The sequence below is a fragment of the Bombina bombina genome, chromosome 1, assembly GCF_027579735.1.
Source record: "Bombina bombina isolate aBomBom1 chromosome 1, aBomBom1.pri, whole genome shotgun sequence".
Classification (NCBI taxonomy): domain Eukaryota; kingdom Metazoa; phylum Chordata; class Amphibia; order Anura; family Bombinatoridae; genus Bombina; species Bombina bombina.
In genome coordinates, this window is record NC_069499.1 from 1,542,812,495 (window position 1) to 1,542,838,618 (window position 26,124).

At 42.1% G+C, this 26,124-nt stretch overlaps 1 protein-coding gene across 1 annotated transcript in view; it reads right to left on the minus strand.

The window, feature by feature from the left end:
* ACSF2 (acyl-CoA synthetase family member 2) overlaps nt 1-26,124 on the minus strand; it is a 363,626-nt gene that overhangs the window by 22,090 nt on the left and 315,412 nt on the right. Inside the window, exon 15 of the mRNA XM_053708837.1 lies at nt 8,534-8,602. Within this exon, the coding sequence (XP_053564812.1) occupies nt 8,534-8,602 (69 nt within the window). The remainder of the gene's footprint in view (nt 1-8,533; nt 8,603-26,124) is intronic.

The window sequence follows — 26,124 nt, forward strand, 5'->3', positions numbered from 1 at the left end:
AGGAGAGGATTTGAAATCCAGAAGGTATCCCTGAGATATAATCTTTAACGTCCAGGGATCCTGCACATCTCTTGCCCAAGCCTGGGCAAAGAGAGAAAGTCTGCCCCCCACTAAATCCGTCTCTGGATAGGGGGCCCTGACTTCATGCTGTCTTAGGGGCGGGAGTAGGCTTTCTGGCCTGCTTGCCCTTGTTCCATGACTGGTTGCCTTTCCAACCTTGTCTGTAACGAGCAGTAGTTCCTTCCTGTTTTGGAGCGGAGGAAGTTGATGCTGCTCCTGCCTTGAAGTTACGAAAGGCACGAAAATTAGACTGTTTGGCCTTTGGTTTGGCCCTGTCCTGAGGAAGGGCGTGGCCCTTACCTCCCGTAATGTCAGCAATAATTTCCTTCAAGCCGGGCCCGAATAAGCTCTGCCCTTTGAAAGGAATGTTAAGTAGTTTAGACTTGGAAGTTACATCCGCTGACCAGGATTTAAGCCAGAGCGCTCTGCGCGCCTGTATGGCGAATCCGGAATTTTTAGCCGTAAGTTTGGTTAGATGTACTACGGCATCTGAAACAAACGCATTAGCTTGCTTAAGGGTTCTAACTTTGCTCAAGGCCTCATCCAACGGCTCTGTGCGAATCGCCTCTTCCAGAGACTCAAACCAGAATGCCGCTGCAGCCGTGACAGGCGCAATGCATGCAAGAGGCTGCAATATAAAACCCTGTTGAACAAACATTTTCTTAAGATAACCCTCTAATTTTTTATCCATTGGATCTGAGAAAGCACAGCTATCCTCCACCGGGATAGTGGTACGCTTGGCTAACATAGAAACTGCTCCCTCCACCTTAGGGACCGTCTGCCATAAGTCTCGTGTGGTGGCGTCTATAGGGAACATTTTTCTAAATATCGGGGGAGGGGAAAAAGGCACACCGGGTCTATCCCACTCCTTACTGATAATTTCTGTAAGTCTTTTTGGTATAGGAAAAACGTCAGTACACACCGGTACCGCATAGTATCTATCCAACCTACACATTTTCTCTGGAATTGCCACCGTGTCGCAATCATTCAGAGCCGCTAATACCTCCCCTAGTAACACACGGAGGTTCTCAAGCTTAAATTTAAAATTTGAAATTTCTGAATCCGGTCTCCCCGAATCAGAACCGTCACCGACAGAATGAAGCTCACCGTCCTCATGTTCTGCAAGTTGTGACGCAGTATCAGACATGGCTCTCGTGTCATCAGCGGGCTCTGTCCTTAACCCAGAGCTATCGCGTTTGCCCCTTAATTCGGGCATATTATATAATACTTCTTTCATAACATTAGCCATATCATGTAAAGTGATTTGTAAGGGCCTAGATGTACTAGGTGTCTCAATCCTACGCATCTCCCGAGCGGGAGACGCAGGTACTGACACGTGAGGAGAGTTAGGCGGCATAACTTCCCCCTCGTTGTCTGGTGATAGCTTCTTTATCGGTACAGATTGACTTTTATTCAAAGCAATATCAATACAATTGGTACACATCGTTCTATTGGGCTCCACATTGGCTTTTGAACATGATGAACAAACAGTTTCCTCTGAATCAGACATGTTTAAAACAGACTTAGCAATGAAACTAACAAGCTTGGAAATCACTTTCAATAAGTTTTACAAGCAATATAAAAAACGCTGCAGCGCTTCAAAAATACAGATATAATTAAACAATTCTTAACAAGAAGTGTACTATTAGCAGAGGATTGCACCCATTAGCAAAAGGATGATTAACCCCTCGATACCCAAAACGGATAAAACAGATATCAATTAAGATTTAACGCTTTTAATCACAGTCAGCACACTGTCACAGATCTGCTGTGACTGATTACCTCCCTCACAAATGAAATTTGCAGACCCCTGAGCTCTCTAGAGACGTCCTGGATCAAGGAGGAAGAAGCAGAAAGACTGTGCAATAATTTTAACTGCGCAACAAGGCGCTAAAACAAGGGCCCTCCCACTCCAATCACAACAGTGGGAGCCCTGATATAACGGTTTCCATGAAGAAAAATATGTTAGCCATGTGGAAAAAATCATGCCCAAAGCGATTTATCACCAAAGTACCTCACAAAAAACGAATAACATGCCAGTAAACGTTTTATTAAAAAACAACATTTTTCAATGTCATGCAAAGCTATCACTAAGCCTGCTACCAGTCGCTACCACTGCAGAGAAGGCTTAAGTATTATTTCAGTGTTAACAGTATTTTCTCAGTCAAATTCTAGTCCCTAGAATATAACTCGACTGCGCATACATTTATCAGCCTGATACCAGTTGCTACTACTGCATTTAAGGCTGTACTTACATCATATGGTAACAGCAGTATTTTCTTAGTCAATTCCATTCCCAGAAAATAAAGTACTGCACATACCTCATTTGCGGAGGACCCTGCATGCTATTCCCAGTTTCTGAAGTTACCCCACTCCTCAGAATGTCGAGAACAGCCAGTGGATCTTAGTTACGCCTGCTAAGATCATAGATAAAAAACGCAGGCAGTTTCTTCTTCCAAATACTGCCTGAGATAGAAAAACAGCACACTCCGGTGCCATTTAAAATAACAAACTTTTGATTGAAGAATAGTTAAGTAAAAACTCCAGCTCCTCTCGCGACCTCCTTCTTTGTTGAGGGTTGCAAGAGAATGACTGGGTATGACATGTGAGGGGAGGAGCTATATAGCAGCTCTGCTTGGGTGATCCTCTTGCAACTTCCTGTTGGGAAGGAGAATATATCCCATAAGTAATGGATGACCCGTGGACTGAACACACTTAACAAGATAAATATAGGATTATATACCAATATTATTTAATAAAAAAGAATAAATATCAGAAAATAAAATGTATTATTTTTGTCACAATACACTATCTTGCAATGTATGCAGAAAACTAGTAGATCAAATATCTGATTATAAACCTATTAGATACATTTTGAAATTACACAAAGGGGTGGGTCCATTTTGAAAATGTTGACATGTTCCTAGCCCTGTCTAAATGCACTCAAAGTAGCATAATAAATATATTTAAAAACAATGTATATACTAAATGCACCAAAAATAATGCTAAATAGAATTTAACAAAATATCTACTTTTACACTTAAAGGGATATGAAACCCATTTTTTTTTCATGATTCAGATAGAGCATGCAATTTTAAGAAACTTTATAATTTACTCCTATTATCCATTTTTCTTCGTCCTCTTGGTATCTTTATTTGAAAAAGCAGGAATGTAAGCTTAGGAGCTGGCCCATTTTTGGTTCAGCACCCTGGGTGGGTAACACTTTGCTGATTGGTGGCTACATTTAGAGAAAACAAAGAAAAATTGATAATAGGAGTAAATTAGAAAGTTGCTTAAAATTGCATGCTCTATCTGAATCATGAAAGAAAAAATTTGGGTTTCATATCCTTTTGATTCCTGTATTTTTTTTTTTATTAATTCAGAGAAACATATATCTCTGAGTCCTGACACCAACACCACAACAAAATGAGACTAGCAGACATTATTATAACAACAGTTATACAGACATAAAAACACCTTATTTTAGTCATGAGCTCTCACTCTTTCTTTTGGATTATATGTCTACTAGTCCTAAAACCCGTTCACACGGGCCATTTTTTGCAGTACAGCAGTCCCACCCCTTGCGCTCTCTCCATCCCCCTCCCTTTTGCTCTCTCTCTCTCCCCCCTCCCTTTTGCTCTCTCTCTCTCCCCCCTCCCTTTTGCTCTCTCTCTCCCCCATCTCTTTTGCGCTCTCTCTCTCCCCCCACCCCCATCTCTTTTGCACTCTCTACCTCCCCCATCTCTTTTGCGCTCTCTCTCTCCCCCCCACCCCCATCTCTTTTGCACTCTCTCCCCCCTCTCTTTTGTGCTCTCTCTCCCCCTCTCTTTTACGTTCTCTCTCTCTCCCCTCTCATTTGCGCTCTCTTCCCCCTCTCTTTTGCGCTCTCTCTCCACCCCTCTCTTTTGCGCTCTCTCCCCCCCTCCCTCTCCCCCCCTCCCTCTCTCCTTCTCCACTCCTCTCTCCCCCTCTCTATCTCTCTCCCCCTCTCTATCTCTCTCCCCCTCTCTCGCGTGGCCACGCCCCCTTCATGACCATTCACGCCCCCTTAACCCAGGCCACGCCCTGCTCACACCCGGCGACGCCCACTTCGGCCGCAGATCAGCTAGGGACTCAAAGGCCAGGTGTGTTTGTCCTTGTGCTGTCTCTACTGTGCATGACAGCTTCGGACAAACACACTTGGCCTTTTATTATATAGGATAGTGTTGGGGTATTAAAGGGACATTCCAGCCAAAATTTAAATCCACATGGATGCTTTTAAATTTTGAATAGAAACATTTTTGTAATATACATGTATTAGCAAAAATGCTTCTTATAAAAGCTACAGCTGTTTTAAATGTGTATTTAAGTATGCACCATGCACCAGCATTTTAAACATATCCCTTGATTGGAGAGTCTAAGGTGCTTGTAGCATCTGTTAATGACTCAATTTGTTAATTGCTGACATGATACAAAACCCACTGGCACTCTGAGCAGCTGCAATATTTTAAATGCTGGTGCACAGAGAAAATCTAGCTATGCTTCACATGCACGTGCAGAGAAATATAACACTAAAACAGTGATAACTTTTACTAGAAGTATTTTTGCCAAAACAAGTAAATTGCAAATATGTTTCTATTTGAAGGTGTAATTAATCTATGTGAATTAAAATTTTGATTAGAATGCCCCTTTAAAGGTCTATTAAAAATTGCCAAAACCCCCAAAATGGAACTGATGCTGTGACTCAATAACCTGCAGCTAGACAGACATGGTATCCCCTTGCATGAAAAGTTAACTTATTCTTACCCGATAAATTTGTTTCTCTTATGATACGATGAGTCCACGGATTTCATCCTTACTTGTGGGATATCGCCTCCTGGTCAGCAGGAGGAGGCAAAGAGCACCACAGCAGAGCTGTATATATAGCTCCTCCCTTCCCTCCCACTCCAGTCATTCGACCGTAGTTAGGAAGAGAAAGGAAAAACCAAGGTGCAGAGGTGACTGAAGTTTAACAAAATTAAAGACCTGTCTTAGAAAAACAGGGTGGGCCGTGGACTCATCGTATCGTAAAAGAAACAAATTTATCAGGTAAGAATAAATTTCCTTTTCTTTTACAAGATATGATGAGTCCACGGATATCATCCTTACTTGTGGGATACAATACCAAAGCTTTAGTACACGGATGAAACGGGAGGGACAAGACAGGGAACCTAAACAGAAGGCACCACTGCTTGAAGAACTTTCCTCCCAAATACAGCCTCAGCCGAGGCAAAGGTATCAAATTTGTAAAATTTGGAAAAAGTGTGAAGAGACGACCAAGTTGCAGCTTTGCAAATCTGTTCAACAGAAGCATCATTTTTGAATGCTCATGAGGAAGCCACAGCCCTAGTGGAATGAGCCGTAATTCGTTCAGGAGGCTGCTGTCCAGCAGTCTCATATGCAAAATGGATGATACGCTTCAGCCAAAAAGAAACAGAGGTAGCCGTAGCTTTCTGACTCCTACGTTTCCCTGAAAAAATGACAAACAAGGAAGACGATTGACGAAAATACTTAGTTGCCTGTAAGTAGAACTTCAAGGCACGGACCACGTCCAAATTATGTAACAGACGCTCCTTCTTAGAAGAAGGATTAGGACACAAGGAAGGAACAACAATTTCCTGATTAATATTTTAATTTGAAACAACCTTAGGAAGAAAACCAGGTTTGGTACGTAACACCACCTTATCAGAATGAAAAATAAAATAAGGAGAATCACATTGTAATGCCGAAAGCTCAGAAACTCTGCGAGCAGAAGAAATAGCAACCAAAAATAAAACTTTCCAAGATAACAACTTAATATCTATGGAATGCATAGGTTCAAACGGAACCCCTTAAAGAACTTTATGAACTAAATTCAAACTCCAAGGAGGAGCAATAGCTCGAAACACAGGCCTGATTCTAGTCAGAGTCTGACAAAAAGATTGAACATCTGGAACATCTGCCAGACGCTTGTGTAACAAAATAGATAAAGCAGAAATGTGTCCCTTTAAGGAACTTGCTGACAACCCTTTCTCCAATCCGTCTTGGAGAAAAGACAAAATCCTGGGAATCCTAACCCTACTCCATGAGTAGCCCTTGGATTTGCACCAATAAAGAGATTTACGCCATATCTTATGGTAAATTTTTCTAGTAACAGGCTTACGTGCCTGAATCAAGGTATCTATGACCGAATCAGAAAACCCTTGCTTAGATAAAATTAAGCGTTCAATCTCCAAGCAGATAGCTGCAGAGAAACTAGATTCAGATGATGGAAGGTGTCAGGGTGACAGGAATCAGAGACGAGAAGTGAAAAAATAATCACACCTTTATTCATAGCAAAAAATAATAAAAAGTCCACATGTCAAATAACAAGCCAGGAGTCAAAACCAGAGCTGGTAGTCAGACGAGCCGAGTCAGGAGCCAAAGCGAATAGTCAGACGAGCTGGAATCAGGAACAAGGAAAACAGCAGAGTCAGGAAAAAGCCAGGGATCAGGAACCAGGAAGGACGTCAGGCAGCCAGGTAATACACAGGAACTCTCACAAACAGGTCTGAGACAACGCAAAGGCAAAGCATACTGAACAGAGGCCCTTTAAATAATAAGTGATGACATCACAATTCTGAGACTGCATCCTGTCTCACATGGATGATGCACACCAGTCTGGACATAAAAGGAAGTGTAGGAAATGAGCAGCATCCCCCACAATGCACCATAGACAGGAAGAGAGGTGAGTAAAATGGCTGCCAGCAGCACATGGCAAACAGGGAAAAAACCCTGACAGAAGGGTCCCTGAATGAGAAGGTCTTTAATCAATGGAAGCTTCCATGGTGGCTGAGATGACATGTCCACCAGATCGGCATACCAAGTCCTGCGAGGCCACGCAGGAGCGATGAGGCTCACCGAAGCCCTCTCCTGTTTGACTCAAGCAATCACCCGGGGAAGGAGAGCAAATGGTGAGAACACGTAAGCTAGGCTGAAAGACCAAGGTACTGCCAAGGCATCTATCAGTTCGGCCTGGGGATCCCTGGACCTGGACCCGTATCTCGGAAGCTTGGCATTCTGATGAGACACCATAAGATCCAACTCCGGCCTGCCCCATCTGAGAATTCTCCCGGATGAAATGTCTGTCTGCTTAGAAAATCCGCTTCCCAGTTTTCCACACCTGGGATGTGGATCGCCGACAGATAACAAGAGTGAGCCTCCGCCCACTGAATTATCTTGGCTACTTCTGTCATCGCTAAAGAACTTCTTGTTCCTCCCTGATGATTGATGTAAGATACAGTCGTAATGTTGTCCGACTGGAATCTGATGAACTTGGCCGAAGCCAACTGAGGCCAAGCCTGAAGCGCATTGAATATTGCTCTCAACTCTAGGATATTGATGGGAAGTAGAGACTCCGTTCGAGTCCATACACCCTGAGCCCTCAGGGAGTTCCAGACTGCTCCCCATCCTATCAGGCTAGCATCCATTGTCACCATCACCCATGAGGGTCTGCGGAAGCATGTCCCCTGGGATAGATGATCCAGCGACAACCACCATAGAAGAGAGTCCCTTGTCTCCTGATCTAGATGTATTTGAGGAGATACATTTGTATAATCTCCATTCCACTGACTGAGCATGCTCAGTTGCAGAGGTCTGAGATGAAAACGAGCAAATTGAATGATGTCACAGAGCCATGAGGGGAATACACCCATGCATATAAGTTATTAGTGCAAATTGAGTACCCCTTACTTATATAGGAAATAAAGGCCAGTCAAGTCTGAGCTACTTAGTGTCCCAGAAATTAAAGACCCGACATACCTCAATGCTGGGCAACAGCATGACTTGTCCCACACGATGAAGAGGTCCTTTTTATCTCCTCCTGTAGATCTGTGGGAACAAACAGGGTCTTAGATAATATCTGCTAAGGCCATCATCAGCAGGGCAGCACATAGTATGGGAGACGCAGAGAGAATGAAAATCTCCCCAGTTCCCATTGCTTAAAAGCCACCTGTAGCTCTACTCTAGAGGCTGACAAGGAATACAGCTACACCCTGAATAAAATAGCACTCACTGGTACCATTTTAAAAACAACAATCTCTTGATTGAAGAAACTAAACTAACACCTCACTTTGCCTCTTCCTATCACTAACACAGGCAAAGAGAATGACTGGGGTGGGAGGGAAGGGAGGAGCTATATATACAGCTCTGCTGTGGTGCTCTTTGCCTCCTCCTGCTGACCAGGAGGCGATATCCCACAAGGAAGGATGAAATCCGTGGACTCATCGTATCTTGTAAAAGAAAACAAATCATTTTATTTAGGACAGGAAAAAAAAAATTCACAAAACCCTTATAAAATGAAGATTCCACAAAATTAGACCACTTTAAACTCTTATATCTTCAATCTATATATTCAAAATGGCTTCCATCCACCAACTAGCACTATCCTTCAAATGTCTACCTCTCTGTTACATAGATTTTGTCTTCCCCCATTTACCTTTCCAGAAACTGTGAGCGGATACTCATTCATAAAGACAATGTAACGCGGGATCTTAAAATGGGAGATCTGTGGGGGAAAAAGCACAATTAGAAACACAAACACAGAAGTGGTGACAAAGTAATAAGGAACTAATTATGGATAAGTGCTTCAGTAATGAATCAGAATATATATGCAGAGGACTGAAAAGTGCAAAAAAAAACAAAATTTATGCTTACCTTATAAATTTATTTCTCTTGTAGTGTATCCAGTCCACGGATCATCCATTACTTGTGGGATATTCTCCTTCCCAACAGGAAGTTGCAAGAGGATCACCCACAGCAGAGCTGCTATATAGCTCCTCCCCTCACTGCCATATCCAGTCATTCGACCGAAACAAGACGAGAAAGGAGAAACCATAGGGTGCAGTGGTGACTGTAGTTTAATTAAAATTTAGACCTGCCTTAAAAGGACAGGGCGGGCCGTGGACTGGATACACTACAAGAGAAATAAATTTATCAGGTAAGCATAAATTATGTTTTCTCTTGTTAAGTGTATCCAGTCCACGTATCATCCATTACTTGTGGGATACCAATACCAAAGCTAAAGTACACGGATGATGGGAGGGACAAGGCAGGAACTTAAACGGAAGGAACCACTGCCTGTAGAACCTTTCTCCCAAAAACAGCCTCAGAAGAAGCAAAAGTGTCAAATTTGTAAAATTTTGAAAAGGCGTGAAGCGAAGACCAAGTCGCAGCCTTGCAAATCTGTTCAACAGAGGCCTCATTTTTAAAGGCCCAGGTGGAAGCCACAGCTCTAGTAGAATGAGCTGTAATCCTTTCAGGGGGCTGCTGTCCAGCAGTCTCATAGACTAAGCGTATTATGCTGCGAAGCCAAAAGGAGAGAGAGGTTGCCGAAGCTTTTTGACCTCTCCTCTGTCCAGAGTAAACGACAAACAGGGCAGATGTTTGACGAAAATCTTTAGTAGCCTGTAAGTAAAACTTCAAGGCACGGACTACGTCCAGATTATGCAAAAGACGTTCCTTCTTTGAAGAAGGATTAGGACACAATGATGGAACAACAATCTCTTGATTGATATTCCTGTTAGAAACCACCTTAGGTAAACAACCAGGTTTGGTACGCAGAACTACCTTGTCTGAATGAAAAATCAGATAAGGAGAATCACAATGTAAGGCAGATAACTCAGAGACTCTTCGAGCCGAGGAAATAGCCATCAAAAACAGAACTTTCCAAGATAAAAGTTTAATATCAATGGAATGAAGGGGTTCAAATGGAACTCCCTGAAGAACTTTAAGAATCAAGTTTAAGCTCCACGGGGGAGCAACAGTTTTAAACACAGGCTTAATCCTAACCAAAGCCTGACAAAATGCCTGGACGTCTGGAACTTCTGCCAGACGCTTGTGCAAAAAGAATAGACAGAGCAGAGATCTGTCCTTTTAAAGAACTTGCTGATAAGCCTTTGTCCAAACCCTCTTGGAGAAAGGACAATATCCTAGGAATCCTAACCTTACTCCATGAGTAACTCTTGGATTCACACCAATAAAGATATTTACGCCATATCTTATGGTAGATTTTCCTGGTGACAGGCTTCCGAGCCTGTATTAAGGTATCAATGACTGACTCGGAGAAGCCACGCTTTGATAGAATCAAGCGTTCAATCTCCATGCAGTCAGTCTCAGAGAAATTAGATTTGGATGATTGAAAAGACCTTGCATTAGAAGGTCCTGCCTCAGAGGCAGAGTCCATGGTGGAAGAGATGACATGTCCACTAGGTCTGCATACCAGGTCCTGCGTGGCCACGCAGGCGCTATCAGAATCACAGATGCTCTCTCCTGTTTGATTTTGGCAATCAGTCGAGGGAGCAGAGGAAACGGTGGAAACACATAGGCCAGGTTGAAGAACCAAGGAGCTGCTAGAGCATCTATCAGCATTGCTCCCGGGTCCCTGGACCTGGATCCGTAACAAGGAAGCTTGGCGTTCTGGCGAGACGCCATGAGATCCAGTTCTGGTTTGCCCCAACGATGGACCAGTTGAGCAAACACCTCCGGATGGAGTTCCCACTCCCCGGATGAAAAGTCTGACGACTTAGAAAATCCGCCTCCCAGTTCTCTACGCCTGGGATGTGGATCGCTGACAGGTGGCACGAGTGAGACTCTGCCCAGCGAATTATCTTTGAGACTTCTAACATCGCTAGGGAACTCCTGGTTCCCCCTTGATGGTTGATGTAAGCCACAGTCGTGATGTTGTCCGACTGATGAACCTCAGTGTTGCTAACTGAGGCCAAGCTAGAAGAGCATTGAATATTGCTCTTAACTCCAGAATATTTATTGGGAGGAGTTTCTCCTCCTGAGTCCACGATCCCTGAGCCTTCAGGGAGTTCCAGACTGCGCCCCAACCTAGAAGGCTGGCATCTGTTGTTACAATCGTCCAATCTGGCCTGCGAAAGGTCATACCCTTGGACAGATGGACCCGAGAAAGCCACCAGAGAAGAGAATCTCTGGCCTCTTGATCCAGATTTAGTAGAGGGGACAAATCTGAGTAATCCCCATTCCACTGACTTAGCATGCATAATTGCAGCGGTCTGAGATGCAGGCGCGCAAATGGCACTATGTCCATTGCCGCTACCATTAAGCCGATTACTTCCATGCACTGAGCCACTGAAGGGCGTGGAATGGAATGAAGGACACGGCAAGCATTTAGAAGTTTTGATAACCTGGACTCCGTCAGGTAAATTTTCATCTCTACAGAATCTATAAGAGTCCCTAGGCAGGAGACTCTTGTGAGTGGTGATAGAGAACTCTTTTCCACGTTCACTTTCCACCCATGCGACCTCAGAAATGGCAGAACTATCTCTGTATGAGACTTGGCAATTTGAAAGCTTGACGCCTGTATCAGGACGTCTAGATATGGAGCCACCGCTATGCCTCGCGGTCTTAGAACCGCCAGAAGTGAGCCCAGAACCTTTGTAAAAATTCTCTGGGCAGTGGCCAACCCGAAGGGAAGAACTACAAATTGGTAATGCCTGTCTAGAAAGGCAAACCTTAGGAACCGATGATCATCTTTGTGAATTGGTATGTGAAGGTAGGCATCCTTTAAGTCCACTGTGGTCATGTACTGACCCTCTTGGATCATGGGTAGGATGGTCCGAATAGTTTCCATTTTGAATGATGGAACTCTGAGGAATTTGTTTAAGATCTTTAGATCCAAGATTGGTCTGAAGGTTCCCTCTTTCTTGGGAACCACAAACAGATTTGAATAAAATCCCTGTCCTTGTTCCGTCCGCGGAACTGGATGGATCACTCCCATTACTAGGAGGTCTTGCACACAGCTTAGGAATGCCTCTTTCTTTATCTGGTTTGCTGATAACCTTGAAAGATGAAATCTCCCTTGTGGAGGAGAAGCTTTGAAGTCCAGAAGATATTCCTGAGATATGATCTCCAACGCTCAGGGATCCTGAACATCTCTTGCCCACGTCTGCCCCCCACTAGATCCGTTTCCGGATAAGGGGCCGTTCCTTCATGCTGTCTTGGGGGCAGCAGCAGGCTTTCTGGCCTGCTTGCCCTTGTTCCAGGACTGGTTAGGTTTCCAGGCCTGTCTGGAATGAGCAACAGTTCCCTCTTGTTTTGAAGCGGAGGAAGTTGATGCTGCTCCTGCCTTGAAATTTCGAAAGGCACGAAAATTAGACTGTTTGGCCTTTGATTTGGCCCTGTCCTGAGGAAGGGTATGACCCTTGCCTCCAGTAATGTCAGCAATAATTTCCTTCAAGCCAGGCCCGAATAAGGTCTGCCCCTTGAAAGGAATGTTAAGTAATTTAGACTTTGAAGTCACGTCAGCTGACCAGGATTTAAGCCATAGCGCCCTACGCGCCTGGATGGCAAATCCGGAATTCTTAGCCGTTAGTTTAGTCAAATGAACAATGGCATCAGAAACAAATGAGTTAGCTAGCTTAAGCGTTCTAAGCTTGTCAATAATTTCATTCAATGGAGCTGTCTGGATGGCCTCTTCCAGGGCCTCAAACCAGAATGCCGCCGCAGCAGTGACAGGCGCAATGCATGCAAGGGGCTGTAAAATAAAACCTTGTTGAATAAACATTTTCTTAAGGTAACCCTCCAATTTTTTATCCATTGGATCTGAAAAAGCACAACTGTACTCAACCGGGATAGTGGTACGCTTTGCTAAAGTAGAAACTGCTCCCTCCACCTTAGGGACCGTCTGCCATAAGTCCCGTGTAGTGGCGTCTATTGGAAACATTTTTCTAAATATAGGAGGTGGGGAAAAGGGCACACCGGGTCTATCCCACTCCTTGCTAATAATTTCTGTAAGCCTTTTAGGTATGGGAAAAACGTCAGTACACACCGGCACCGCATAGTATCTATCCAGCCTACACAATTTCTCTGGAATTGCAACTGTGTTACAGTCATTCAGAGCAGCTAATACCTCCCCAAGCAATACACGGAGGTTCTCAAGCTTAAATTTAAAATTAGAAATCTCTGAATCAGGTTTCCCTGAGTCAGAGATGTCACCCACAGACTGAAGCTCTCCTTCCTCATGTTCTGCATACTGTGACGCAGTATCAGACATGGCTCTAACAGCATTTGCGCGCTCTGTATCTCTCCTAACCCCAGAGCTATCGCGCTTGCCTCTTAATTCAGGCAATCTAGATAATACCTCTGACAGGGTATTATTCATGATTGCAGCCATGTCCTGCAAGGTAATCGCTATGGGCGTCCCTGATGTAATTGGTGCCATATTAGCGTGCGTCCCCTGAGCGGGAGGCGAAGGGTCTGACACGTGGGGAGAGATAGTCGGCATAACTTGCCCCTCGACAGAACCCTCTGGTGATAATTCTTTTATAGATAAAGACTGATCTTTACTGTTTAAGGTGAAATCAATACATTTAGTACACATTCTCCTATGGGGCTCCACCATGGCTTTCAAACATAATGAACAAGCAGCTCTACTGTGGCTTTTTACCTCCCTCAATACGACTTTTGAAGCCTTTTGAGCCTTTCAGAGAAGTCCTGGATCATGCAGGAAGAAGCTGGATGTCTGTGTCTGTAATTTTTGCTGTGCAAAAAAATGCCAAAATAGGCCCCTCCCACTCATATTACAACAGTGGGAAGCCTCAGGGAACTGTTTCTAGGCAAAATTCAAGCCAGCCATGTGGAAAAAACTAGGCCCCAATAAGTTTTATCACCAAACATATGTAAAAAACGATTAAACATGCCAGCAAACGTTTTAAAATACACTTTTATAAGAGTATGTATCTCTATTAATAAGCCTGATACCAGTCGCTATCACTGCATTTAAGGCTTTACTTACATTACTTCGGTATCAGCAGCATTTTCTAGCAAATTCCATCCCTAGAAAAATATTTTAACTGCACATACCTTATTACAGGAAAACCTGCACGCTATTCCCCCTCTGAAGTTACCTCACTCCTCAGAATATGTCAGAACAGCAAAGGATCTTAGTTACTTCTGCTAAGATCATAGAAAACGCAGGCAGATTCTTCTTCTAAATACTGCCTGAGATAAACAGTACACTCCGGTACCATTTAAAAATAACAACTTTTTGATTGAAGAAATAAACTCAGTATAAAACACCACAGTCCTCTTACGACCTCCATCTTAGTTGAGAGTTGCAAGAGAATGACTGGATATGGCAGTGAGGGGAGGAGCTATATAGCAGCTCTGCTGTGGGTGATCCTCTTGCAACTTCCTGTTGGGAAGGAGAATATCCCACAAGTAATGGATGATCCGTGGACTGGATACACTTAACAAGAGAAATAAGTTTTATAAAAAGAGACAGAATCTTGAAACAAATATACAACTTTGTAAAAGTGGACACTATTTCTATATTGTGAAGCTGTGATGAGGAAATCAAGAAAAAGGGGCTTAACCCTTTAAAAGGAAGTGTTATATCTATTTGTGCAACTATTGAGCTGGCCCTTTTATGTTGAAATTATTTTTATTTCCATATCTCAGCATAATTAACAGTGTATACATCCTGAGAGCAATTATTACAGTGCCTCAGACAATGTGACATCTCAAATCAACATGGGAACATTTTTAACTCTTAAATCCTTAACACTGATCTATGATATATATCATGAGTAATGAACATTAACAAACCTAAATAAGAAATAAAAAATAAAAAAATAAAAATAAGATAAAAATAAAAATAAGAATACAAATAAACATTAAATCATGTCTGTGTTGTCAATCAATTATGTCTGGGATCTAAGCTGAGTGCGTCGTTTGGCCGATTTATAACTATGTGCTTATAGTTTATAGAGTTTTTACCATAATCTTCTATTTGTGGATTCTATTACCTGACCGTCATTGTTGAATGCATTATCCAATAAAACCATATTTTGTTAAATTGTGTAGTGTCTCCTTGTATCCATGCTACCCTTTCCGATAGTGTGTATATGTCTTTTATTTTGTCTAGTACTTCTTTCCAAGTAGGGGGACCTTCCTTCCAGTGCCTCGCTATGCACACTCTAGTGGTCGTGCAAAGTATTTTAATGAATTTATTAATGATGGGGTTCAGGTTGGGCAATTGCCTATGAAGAAGTGCTTGGTCTATGGTTAGTACTATTCGTTCGTCTAAAACTTTACTGAGGAGATCATTGAGTATTCTCCAAATATTTTTGATGGGTTTGCAGTCCCACCACATATGTCTATAAGAACCCTGTATCCCACAGCCTCTATAGCATAATTTGGACTTATTTATTGAATAGTGTGATGTTTTTAGGGGCGTAAGATACCAACGAAATGTTGTTTTTATAGTATTTTCCCTATGGTCCGCACTAATAAGCCCCTTACAGGATTCGAAATATAATTGGTCCCATTCATCTTTTGAAATCTGATCTGCCCCGTCTTCTTCCCATTTTATCGCTATGGACGATTTCTCAGTGTAATGTGTGTCCTGAATTGCTATATAAAGTCTAGAAATGAGCTGCTTTTCCCTAGTCGGGTTTGAGCATATTCTTTCCATGACTGTGGGTGGGTGTTTCCCACGGGAGATATCATACTTATTAAGGGCAGAAGAGATTTGGAGGTATAGGAACCAATGTAGTTTGAGTGGGGTTATCAGCTCCTGAAGGTGATTGAATGAAATGATTTGTGAGTGGATGAGAAAGTCTGCCACCCGGTAAAGACCTTTATTAGCCCACTTGTCTATTGTGTTGTGAGTTTCCTTGGGAAGCAGGAGTCTGATCGGTTTGACCCAGGTGCCTGGAGGCAACATCGTTGGGTGTTTTGTTAATTGTTCCCAGTGTGAAAGTGTATCTATTGTTGAGGGTAGGCTACGGCTATCTTGGTGTATATCTTTCTTGGAGTTCCACAGAAGGTCATCCGTGTAATCCAATTCTATACTGTCAGTTTCTATATTTGTCCAGAGAATCTCTCTTAGTGGTTTCTGGAGGAGCGAGGCTTGTGCTGTCCTAGCCGCTAGATAGTAAGCTTGTAAGTGTGGTATTCCTACTCCACCTAGACGTCGGTGTCTAGTTAATGTATGGGATGCTATCCTAGCATTACCATCTCCTCTTAAGAATGAGATTAGTTCTGATTGTAGTTTCTGGAGCTCCGAGGAAGGGACCCTGATCGGCAGTGCTCTAAAGAGGTACAAGATCCTCGGGAGCACATTCATTTTTATGGACGAAAGGCGCCCGTACCACGAGAAGGTCCCCTTCCTCCAAGATCCAAGATCTCGTCTAATAGATTGAAATAGTGGGGTATAATTTAGCTTGTACAAATCATCGTGAATATCTGAGATTTTTGTCCCTAGGTAGGTGAGCGAGCTCTTGACCCATTTAATATTGAAGTTGATTTCTATCAGTTTTTTGGCATGGGGGGTTAGTGCTAGTGGTAGGGCCTCACATTTGTCAACATTTATCTTATACCCCGAAATCTCTGCAAAGTTTTGTAGGATCTGATAAAGGTTAGTCAGGGAGTTGAATGGGTCTGTCAGGGTCAATAAGAAGTCATCCGCAAAGAGCGAGAGCTTATATTCTGATTTACGGATCTTTACCCCTTTAATATTGTTTGCGTTTCTAATGGCTGCTGCTAGTGGCTCCATACATAGGGCGAACAGGAGTGGTGAGAGGGGACAACCTTGTCTTGTACCGTTCTTTATGTCTATGGTCCTGGACATGTATCCTGCTGCACTAACCGTTGCTTTAGGGTTTGAATATATCCCTTTTAGTGCTTTCATGAAAGAACCCTCAAAACCCATTGTGGTGAGTATTTGGAACATATAGGTCCAGTCTATTCGATCGAACGCCTTCTCCGCGTCCAGTGAAAGGAGCAGAGAAGGCGTTCCTTTCCTTTTCAGATGGTCGGTTAGGTCTATAGTTCTACGTACGTTATCTGGGGCTTCCCTACCCTTAATAAAACCTACCTGGTCGGGGTGGACCAGGCGGGGTAGTAGCGTCTGGAGTCTGTTTGCCAGGATTTTTGTCAAGATCTTGAGATCCTGATTGATCAACGATATGGGTCTATAATTATTACACCACCTAGGGTCCTTTCCTGGTTTTGGGATGACTATAATCTTGGCTCGGAGTAGATCAATGGGAATATCGGAACCTAGCATGATGTCATTGTATAATTTCTGTAGGTGGGTTATTAGGGGTGTTTTAAATAACTTGTAGTACTCGCTGGGTAGGCCATCGGGGCCTGCCGCTTTGCCTGCTTTTAGTTCCTTAATGACATTAAGGATCTCTTGTACAGAAATCTCCGCATTAAGGATATCATTCTCCTCAGGGGTGATTGTGGGAAGGTTAGCTTGATTTAAGAATCTGGATAATAGTCTGTGTGTCTTGTTAGTGTGATGTACTTTTTGCCCATCATATAATGACTCGTAGTAGTTTGCAAATATATTAGCTATTTCTTGGGGATTCGACGTCTGAGTGCCCTCTTGGGTGTATAGATTGGTTATAGAATATAATTTTGTTCTATTTCGAAGTTTATTGGCTAGATATCTATCCGGCTTATTAGAGTATAAAAAGTAGTTTGCTTTTAGTTTTTGGAGGGCTCTCATCGCCGAATCGTTTAAGATTTTTGACAGAAGTTTTCTTTTAGCCTGGAGGGTTCTAAATGTGATGTTAGATAGCGTGTTTTTGTGCTGGGTTTCTAATGTAGAGATTTCTGAGTGAAGTTGTTTAATGTTTCTATTAGCTATGGTGGTGATCCTAGCTTTTTCCTTAATCAGAATCCCCCTAATAAATGGCTTATGTGCAGCCCATGGGTTGAGTGAGTTAACGGTGGAATCAACATTGGTAGACCAGTATTCTTTCATTAATTTTCCTAATTCAGTGTGAAATTGTTTGTTGTGGAGTATGGAGGGGTCAAATGTCCAGGACTTCTGACGTTGATTATCAATTAGCCCTGTCATGGATAGTTGGACTATCGAATGGTCTGACCAGACACAAGGGTGGATATTAGAAGTAATAATATTCAGTATCAAGGTCTGACTAGTCCATATATAATCCAATTTTGTGTAGCTGTTGTGGGCATGTGAATAAAATGTATGGTCTGTTGTGTTACCAAACAATGTTTCCCATGTGTCCAGTAGGTTATGTTCTGACATTGATTCCCTTATAGATTTCATTATGGATAATAGCCTAAGTTGTTTATTTGAAGGTTTAGTTATCGTCTTAGAATAATGAGTAGAGATATTGATGTTAAAGTCTCCACCAAGTATAATTCTGGAGTGGGACCATTGTGTTAACATATGGGAGATCTGTCGAAAAAAGGTGTGTTACCCTTCATTTGGGGCATATACGTTGCAAAGTGTGATTTTCATACCTTGTGTGCGGCCCCTGACAATGAGGAACCTTCCCTCGGTATCTCTTATGACCTCATCAGTTTCGAATTGTAGGGATGAATGCAGAAGTATTGAGACCCCTCTTTTTTTCTGTTCTATTGTGGAGTGGAAGTGAGTTGGATAGTGTCGGTGCCAGTATTTAGGGATCAGGGTTTGTGTGAAATGTGTCTCCTGGAGAAAGATGATCTTGGCTTTCAATTTTATATATTGGGTAAGGGCTATCTTACGTTTGATATTGGTGTTAAGGCCTCTCACATTGTGTGAGAGAATAATGAGGTCATTGGTCATAGGAGTTGAGTGTGTAACTATGTCTTATGGTAACAGTCCTACAAGTGAATGGTAGGTATGTTATCAGTCGGTGTTTATACTCTGTTTGACAAACATTTAAAGGTCACACAAACATGAGAACATAAATAAAAAGTAAACTTATTAACATGTAAACCTTGAAACATAAAAATTTCGTATTAAAATACAAAAAATTGAACATTCAACTAGATGTGGGGAGCTGCCATGACCGCCACCCCGAGGCGACATTAGAGAGAAAGAGAGAGAAAAGAAGAAAATGGGGTACAACCAGCCCAGGGCAGCGGCCATGGGAGCGGAAGCAAATCAGCATATTTTCATAACAGGCAATAGGAATATGACTAATGCTTAAGCCTCTATCATTTTTCTACTAAAAGTGGAGCTTGTAGAAGCAGATGTTAAGTCTAAACATGATAAACAAGACAAAACCTGATAAACAAGGGTTTAATCACCCTTAGTCCGTATGAAAGATCTAGTCCCGGCAGCTGTAAGGGAAAAATATTACTTTCTGCAAGTCAGATGCAGGGAGGGGGGGAAGGGAAAAAGAAAAGAGAGGAATAAGTTCATCAGATTATACTCATCTGATCAAAAATTTGCTTCCATCTCGGATCTTGCAGTAGGATCTTTCTTGCTATCTAGAGTCACCAGTCACTTTGGTCTTTTTTTTGTACTGTGGTCCACTTGGTTCTTTTGTGGGTGTTTTCCCTGTTCGGGTTAGGAGCTTCTTCTGTATTTTGCTCGGAGAGCGGTAGATCTGGAGGTTCTAGATTCAGGTAAGAGCATGCTTCTGAAATGTCCTGTCGTTTTCTGATTGTGAGCATCTTTCCTTCGTGTAGAATAATTAAGGCAAATGGAAAGCCCCACCTGTAGGGTATTTGATTTTTACGGAGCAGCAAGGTTAGGGGCTTCATGGAGTATCGTTTCTGAAGTGTTTGCGCACATAGGTCCTGGAAGAATTGGATTACTGAGCCCTGGAACTTGAATGTTGGATTCTGCCTAGCCGCTGAGAGAATTGCTTCCTTATCTGGAAAACGTAATAGCTTAACTATGACATCCCTTGGTGGTTGATCTCCTTTGGGCTTGGCCTTTAGGGCTCTATGTGCTCTTTCGATTTGAAAGTGATCTTCTTCTGTGTGGCCTGTGATGGCCTTGAATAGCTGCTGTAAATAGCTTTGTAGGTCCGTAGGTGCAATGGATTCCGGGATTCCTTTGAGTCTGATATTGCACCTTCTTGTGCGGTTTTCTATATCCTCCAATTTGTCTTTAAGCTCTTCTATTTCTTGCTTGTGGGTCTGGACTTGTTGTGATACCTTGTCTGCTGTTTCATCTCTTATATTTTCACTTTCCTCCAGTGTATCTACTCTCACGCCTAGCTCCTGTATGTCCTGTTTTAGTTCCGTTAGACTCTCAGTCATTTTTGTTTGTATGGAGTCTAGTTTTGTCCACATTTTTTCGAAATTCATGTTGATATCTTGTTTAGACACTAGATCTCTCAAATCTGCTTTAGTGAGCGGTGTAAGGTCGAGTGTGCTAGATCCGTCAGTAAAGGATTGGTCTGAAGAGATCGTTATGTCCGATTCCGGGAGCTCCGTGGTCTTATCCCCTTTAGAGGATTTGAAAAAGAGAGTGGAAGCAGTTTGTTTGCCTGTTAAACCAGTTTTCTTTACTTGTCTAGACGACATTTTAAATGCGTTGGCTTTCAGTCTTGGCTTATTGGCTGGGGAGTGCGAAATAGGATAAACCAGTCTTTTCCGGTGTTATGGAAGCCCTTAGTTAAATATTAGCCACTGTGGTTAGAAGTAATCTGTCAGCAAAAGGGCCATCAACTATTTAAAAGTTATTTATTGCATGTTATTCAGAAACTTTTCTTGGGCTATGGTTGCTGAGAGTCTGTATGTTCCAAATTGTAGTTTAATGTTTGGCAGTGCTTGACTCATGTGCTCCTCGGGAAAATGTTTTTTAGCACTGCATTTCCTGTTTGTGTGAATAGATTGTTTTTAAATGTGCACTGGAAAAAGCATAAGTCTTCCTCCCACCCTTCTTATTATTAAAGGAATCAAGTGAATATGACTGCTATTGAATAATTGTTGCAAACAACTTTGAGTCCTTTGCTATGGTTAAGATATCGATGGGTGGGGGAGGCAAACTATATCGGCTTCACGCCGTGATTGTTAAAGTCTGTGCATTTTGAGACTGTTATATAGTTGTAACTCCTTATTTTCTTATGTCGTGCAGTAGCTTGGACCAAGTGGCAGTGTTAGCTCAGTGGTTTTAATTATAGATATCTCACCCATCTGCGTGTTGTTCCCCTAGTCCGTGTCTTATCTCGGCTGGGAGACTGAAGAGCTGCAGCGCTGTGTGGGAAGCAAGATGGCGTCAGCGCCATGTCCGTGGCGGTATCTGTTGCTCCTGTATTCTCCAGAATTTTACCCCTCGAACATATTCTCGGTTCCACTCTGGTTTATCAATGAGACCCCTTCTGTCTCCCACGGTGGAGTATGATAATTTTAGCCGATTTCTGTAGTGCCGGCAAGCTTCCGCTCAGTTCCCCACACGGAGCTCCAAACTTATGCGGCCATCTCCGTCTCTAGCCAGGCCACGCCCCCGAGCTGGCCCTTTTAAAGGGACATTTAACACTAAATAAATGCTAGATATAATTATGCATTCAAGGAAAAGATTAGTCTAAGAATAACAAGTAGATATATTTTTCAAAGATTCATTAGTTGTTTAAATATTGACAAAATAAGTGTGAAGTTTTAGTGTCTATAAAACAATGGGAGCTGCCGTGTTGTAACTTAGGTTACCTTCTCTACTGTGGCCAATTAGGGACAGTTAGAAATAGGTCACTAGAGTGTGCAGCCACTGGCTGTGTGGAATATGACAATGTTTTAAAAGCACTTCCATTTCTAACAGGAACTGAAAAGCTCACAATTTCATAATGAAATTACAGGAAAAGAGGAGAAAATAAATAATGAAAGTATACTTTGCATTGTTTAAACACACTGTACTGTATGGTCGATTGTAATAAAATTACATGTCTCTAATGGATTACAGTGTGTCATTTTTCAAGTATAATGGCCCTTTGAGTTTACTAAACTATCTTCTATAGCCCTATTCATGAAATGTTATTAAATGTATATAAAACTGAAAAAAATGCTATGTTAAAGCATTACTTGCATTTAACTATAGTGAAGATTCCAATAAACACCCCTCTATTTAAACACACACATGAACTCCATTAACCCATATTGGATTTCAGTGATCAGCAGATATGTCTTTTTTATCATCTGTGTGATCACCATGCAAATAATAACACAGACTGTATCAAATGTGAGAAGAATATTCACCCATACAATGTATGTACAGCATCGTAATCCACCTGACTACAAGTTAATGACTGAATGTATGTACAGCATCATAATCCACCTGACTACAAGTTAATGACTGATTATCGACCACACAATGGAAAGATTGAGTTAAACAGCATATCACGGCCATGACCACGATTGAACCTAGGGCTCCTGGTTTGCAGCCTGCTTCCCCGCCTCTGCGCCACGAAAATGGCTCTGGCTTGTGCTGTTCCTGGAGATCTACTGCCTACAATTGCTCTGGCTCCATCTGCTTGAGAGCTGCAGGTAGTTTCACATTCAGCACAGCTATAAAAGGCTGCTGTTAGTGTCTCTGACCTGAAGTCTAGTTCCTGAATCCGGCTCGACTCCTGACCTCTTTTGGATCTCCAGTGTATCCAGTATCTCTTCTTTCTCAATGTTATCCTGCTCCTGTACCCAAGCCCTGCACAGGACATCTGCCAAGCACTGGAATCCTGTTCCAGTATTCATGCCCTGCAGAGGGCATCTGCCAAGCTCTGGAATCCTGTTCCAGTATTCATGCACTGCAGAGGGCATCTGCCAAGCGCTGGTATCCTGTTGCAGTATCCACACCCTGTAGAGGGCATCTGCCAAGCACTGGTATCCTGTTGCAGTATCCACACCCTGTAGAGGGCATCTGCCAAGCGCTGGTATCCTGTTGCAGTATCCACACCCTGTAGAGGGCATCTTCCAAGCGCTGGTATCCTGTTGCAGTATCCACACCCTGTACAGGGCATCTGCCAAGCGCTGGTATCCTGTTGCAGTATCCACACCCTGTAGAGGGCATCTGCAAAGCTCAGCTATCCTGCTCCTTTACCAACGCCCTGCAGAGGGCGTTTGCCAAGCACTGGGATCCTGTTCCAGTAACCACACCCTGCAGGGGGGAATCTGCTACACTCAGCTATTCTGCTTCTGTACTCTAGCCCTGCAGAGGGCGTATGCCAAACAGTGGTACCCTGCTCATGTACCCTAGCCCTGCAGAGGTTGTCTGCCAAGAACCAAGCACTGGCACCCTGCTTTTGTCTTCAGCCCTCTAATGGGCTCTCCTGTCTAAGTCTGTCACCTCAACACATAAGCTCCAAACTCCTGAACTCGCTCCTATGAACGTGACACAGCCATAGGCACTTGATAAGTGATCATCACCTACAGATCAACTGATAACACACAAGGCCAACAATTTACTTATGCTCAAGCTAAAAAAAAAACCAAGATGGCGCTACCCACTGCAATAAATGATGGCGACAGATTATCGACAGGCGACAGGTATCAATACCAGTAAATGACATTAAAGAGACATGAAACACACATTTTGTTCTTTCATGATTTAGATTTTTAAAACAACTTTTCAATTTACTTATATTATCTTAATTGCTTCATACTCTTGATATGTGTAGAAAAGCATATCTAAATAGGCTCAGTAGCTGCTGATTGGTGGCTGCACATAGATGCCTCGTGTGATTGGTTCACCCATGTGCATTGCTATTACTTAAACAAAAGGTACCAAGAGAATGAAGCAAATTAATTAATAGAAGTAGATTCGAATGTTGTTTAAGTACCTAAATTAAGCACCTAAAAGTTGCTTACAGGATAGGTGAAAGACTGGAAACAGCTTGTGGGGTCAGATTACGCCCATAAAGTCACCCGTCAGCAGAATAGAACTTATTTTAATAAACAAAATGCTACCCTATCCAATTACAAAAACCACACACATGGGCTCCATAAACCCCATTAACACACTATAAAAGGAAGCACTTATTGCATGTTGGTCATGTATTCAATGTTTCTAATTGGCTGTGGAAGCAATAGGGATGTGATGTAAGGTTAAAGGAGTGCAAATCTGACATTTTAGATTTTTTTGGGTTGTTTTATTTGGTTATTGGTTCTGGTGGTTATTGATCGACAGCCATTATCATTTGTTAAAGAACCAATAAATGAAGTAGATTTGTATAATTAACACATGCATAATTAAAAGGCAATGCAATAACATTTTTTTTTGCCAAAATTTTGAGCCCCCTGTACCATATGACAGACATCAGCCAATCACAGATTAATATAAGTATAACCCCTGAGCCTGTTCACATACTTACCCAGGTACATACTTGCAATGCAAGCTGTAATATGAGTGGCTTATGTGATCTGTAGATCTGCCCTGAGACATAAGCTGCACTTATATCATCCATACTTGGTATAGTAAGGCAGTAAGCAGTAATAAACAATAATATAGCGGTCAGTCCCCACAGGGGATACTGTTAAAGGGATAGTATACAACAATTTTCATATAACTGCAAGTAATATACACTATTATAAAATGCACAGATACTGATCTTAAAATACAGTATAAAACATTTTAAAAACTTACTTAGAAGCTCCTAGTTTCACATTGTTGATGAGGTTAGGCTGGGAAATAAGGAAGATCAGACACTTTCCCCTACCCTGCATATGAAAAGACCCTTTAGGGTCAAGCTTGAATCTGTAGACATCAGTATACATCTAAATCTTTGGGGCTTGGTTAGGAGTCTGAAAATCAGCACAATGCTTTTAGAAAATAAGCAAAACTATACATTGTTAAAAAAAACACTCCCAGATGGGCTATATAAATGGATCACCGACAAAACAATTCTGCAAAGATAAACATAGAGTACAATGTCCCTTTAAGCACAATAGCTCTGGCACAAATAAATGACAAGTCAATTAAGACACACAAGCATCACAATTTTTAATAAAATCTTGATAATATACATATTTCAAGCACTGTAGTGCAGATTACTGCTTGCACAATCTCCAATTACCAGAAGGAACGAGCTTCCAAACACCAAACATGGCCGCCACACAGGGAAGAAGTGGAGAAAATATCCCAAGAAGCTGTGCACATAGCGTTCCAAGGCCACAGCTCTTAATCATTGTGCGTTACCAGAGAGCAGTCCCTGAAAGTTTCCTCTTCAAACCGCTATGAAAATAGTGAGATGAGAGTAAGACCAGCTGCATTAACTGGTGTCACTGGGGAACGCTAATGGTGGTCACACTCTTCTTAAAGAAACATGGGTACATTTAAATGCAAAGTGTAAAAATGTCAATGAAGTATCCAAAAGTGTGCCAATATCCACTCTAATAGTGCGCTGGGCTGCGGCAAGTACAAACCTGTCACAACCTTCCTCAACCATGCACTGCAGCTTCAGGAGACTGCATTCAATACAAAGCGTAAAACCTGAGGAAGTGCAAACACAGTTCTAACAGATCTAAAAGAGCAGCACACTGTAGACCAAGGGATGGGGAGATAAATCCACATTTTACTAAGGGCTCCTGTGACATCTCCACACTGGGAGATTTCTAACTACCCAACTGCCCTCCTGCTTACTACTGTACATGCGCCATTTCTCAGTAGGATAATGGGGGACAGATTTGTTAGATAACCCCATCAACAAGGTCAAGATCAGGAGCGCTTCAGTATTGACCTTCTCCAGTTTGGAGGCAAACAAAGTAACTAAAGGCAGTGAGAGATTACTGGGCATGTGAGTAAAGGTCTGATGTGATGATATTGTGGACTCTCACTCTCTTATTAAAGAATTATGTTAATGCATCCAAAATGTTTTCATATTCACCTAGTATATTCATTTATTGCAAGATTGAAGAGAAGTTTTGTAATTACAAGGTGTTTACTGTTCCTTTTACCCAACAAATTTACAAGCCAGCAGAACCGGGAACTATTTAAATAAAAGCAAATATGTTATAAAACATTAGTCTTTTATAAAGTGCATTTAAAAGAGGGTGGTTTGGCATTACAGCTAGGAATCATTTGGAGTCAGTTTGTGCTGAAGTAATTTTAGTGATGGGTCTTTAATGATGAAAGAACAAATGTTTACACTGAAAGAAAATCATGGTTTCCAATGTAATCAGAACATTAAGTATGAAAATATTATTTTCACTATATTAAGAAATGAGCTATTGAATAAAAATATTGACCAAGGTTGAGAAGCACTAACAAAAAGCGAGTTAAAGATACAAATATGCCTTACAATTTCTAACATCTGTTTCCGCAACCCAGATTTGATGTATTTAACGAGGTCGTATCGAAACTACAAATGTTCTAGA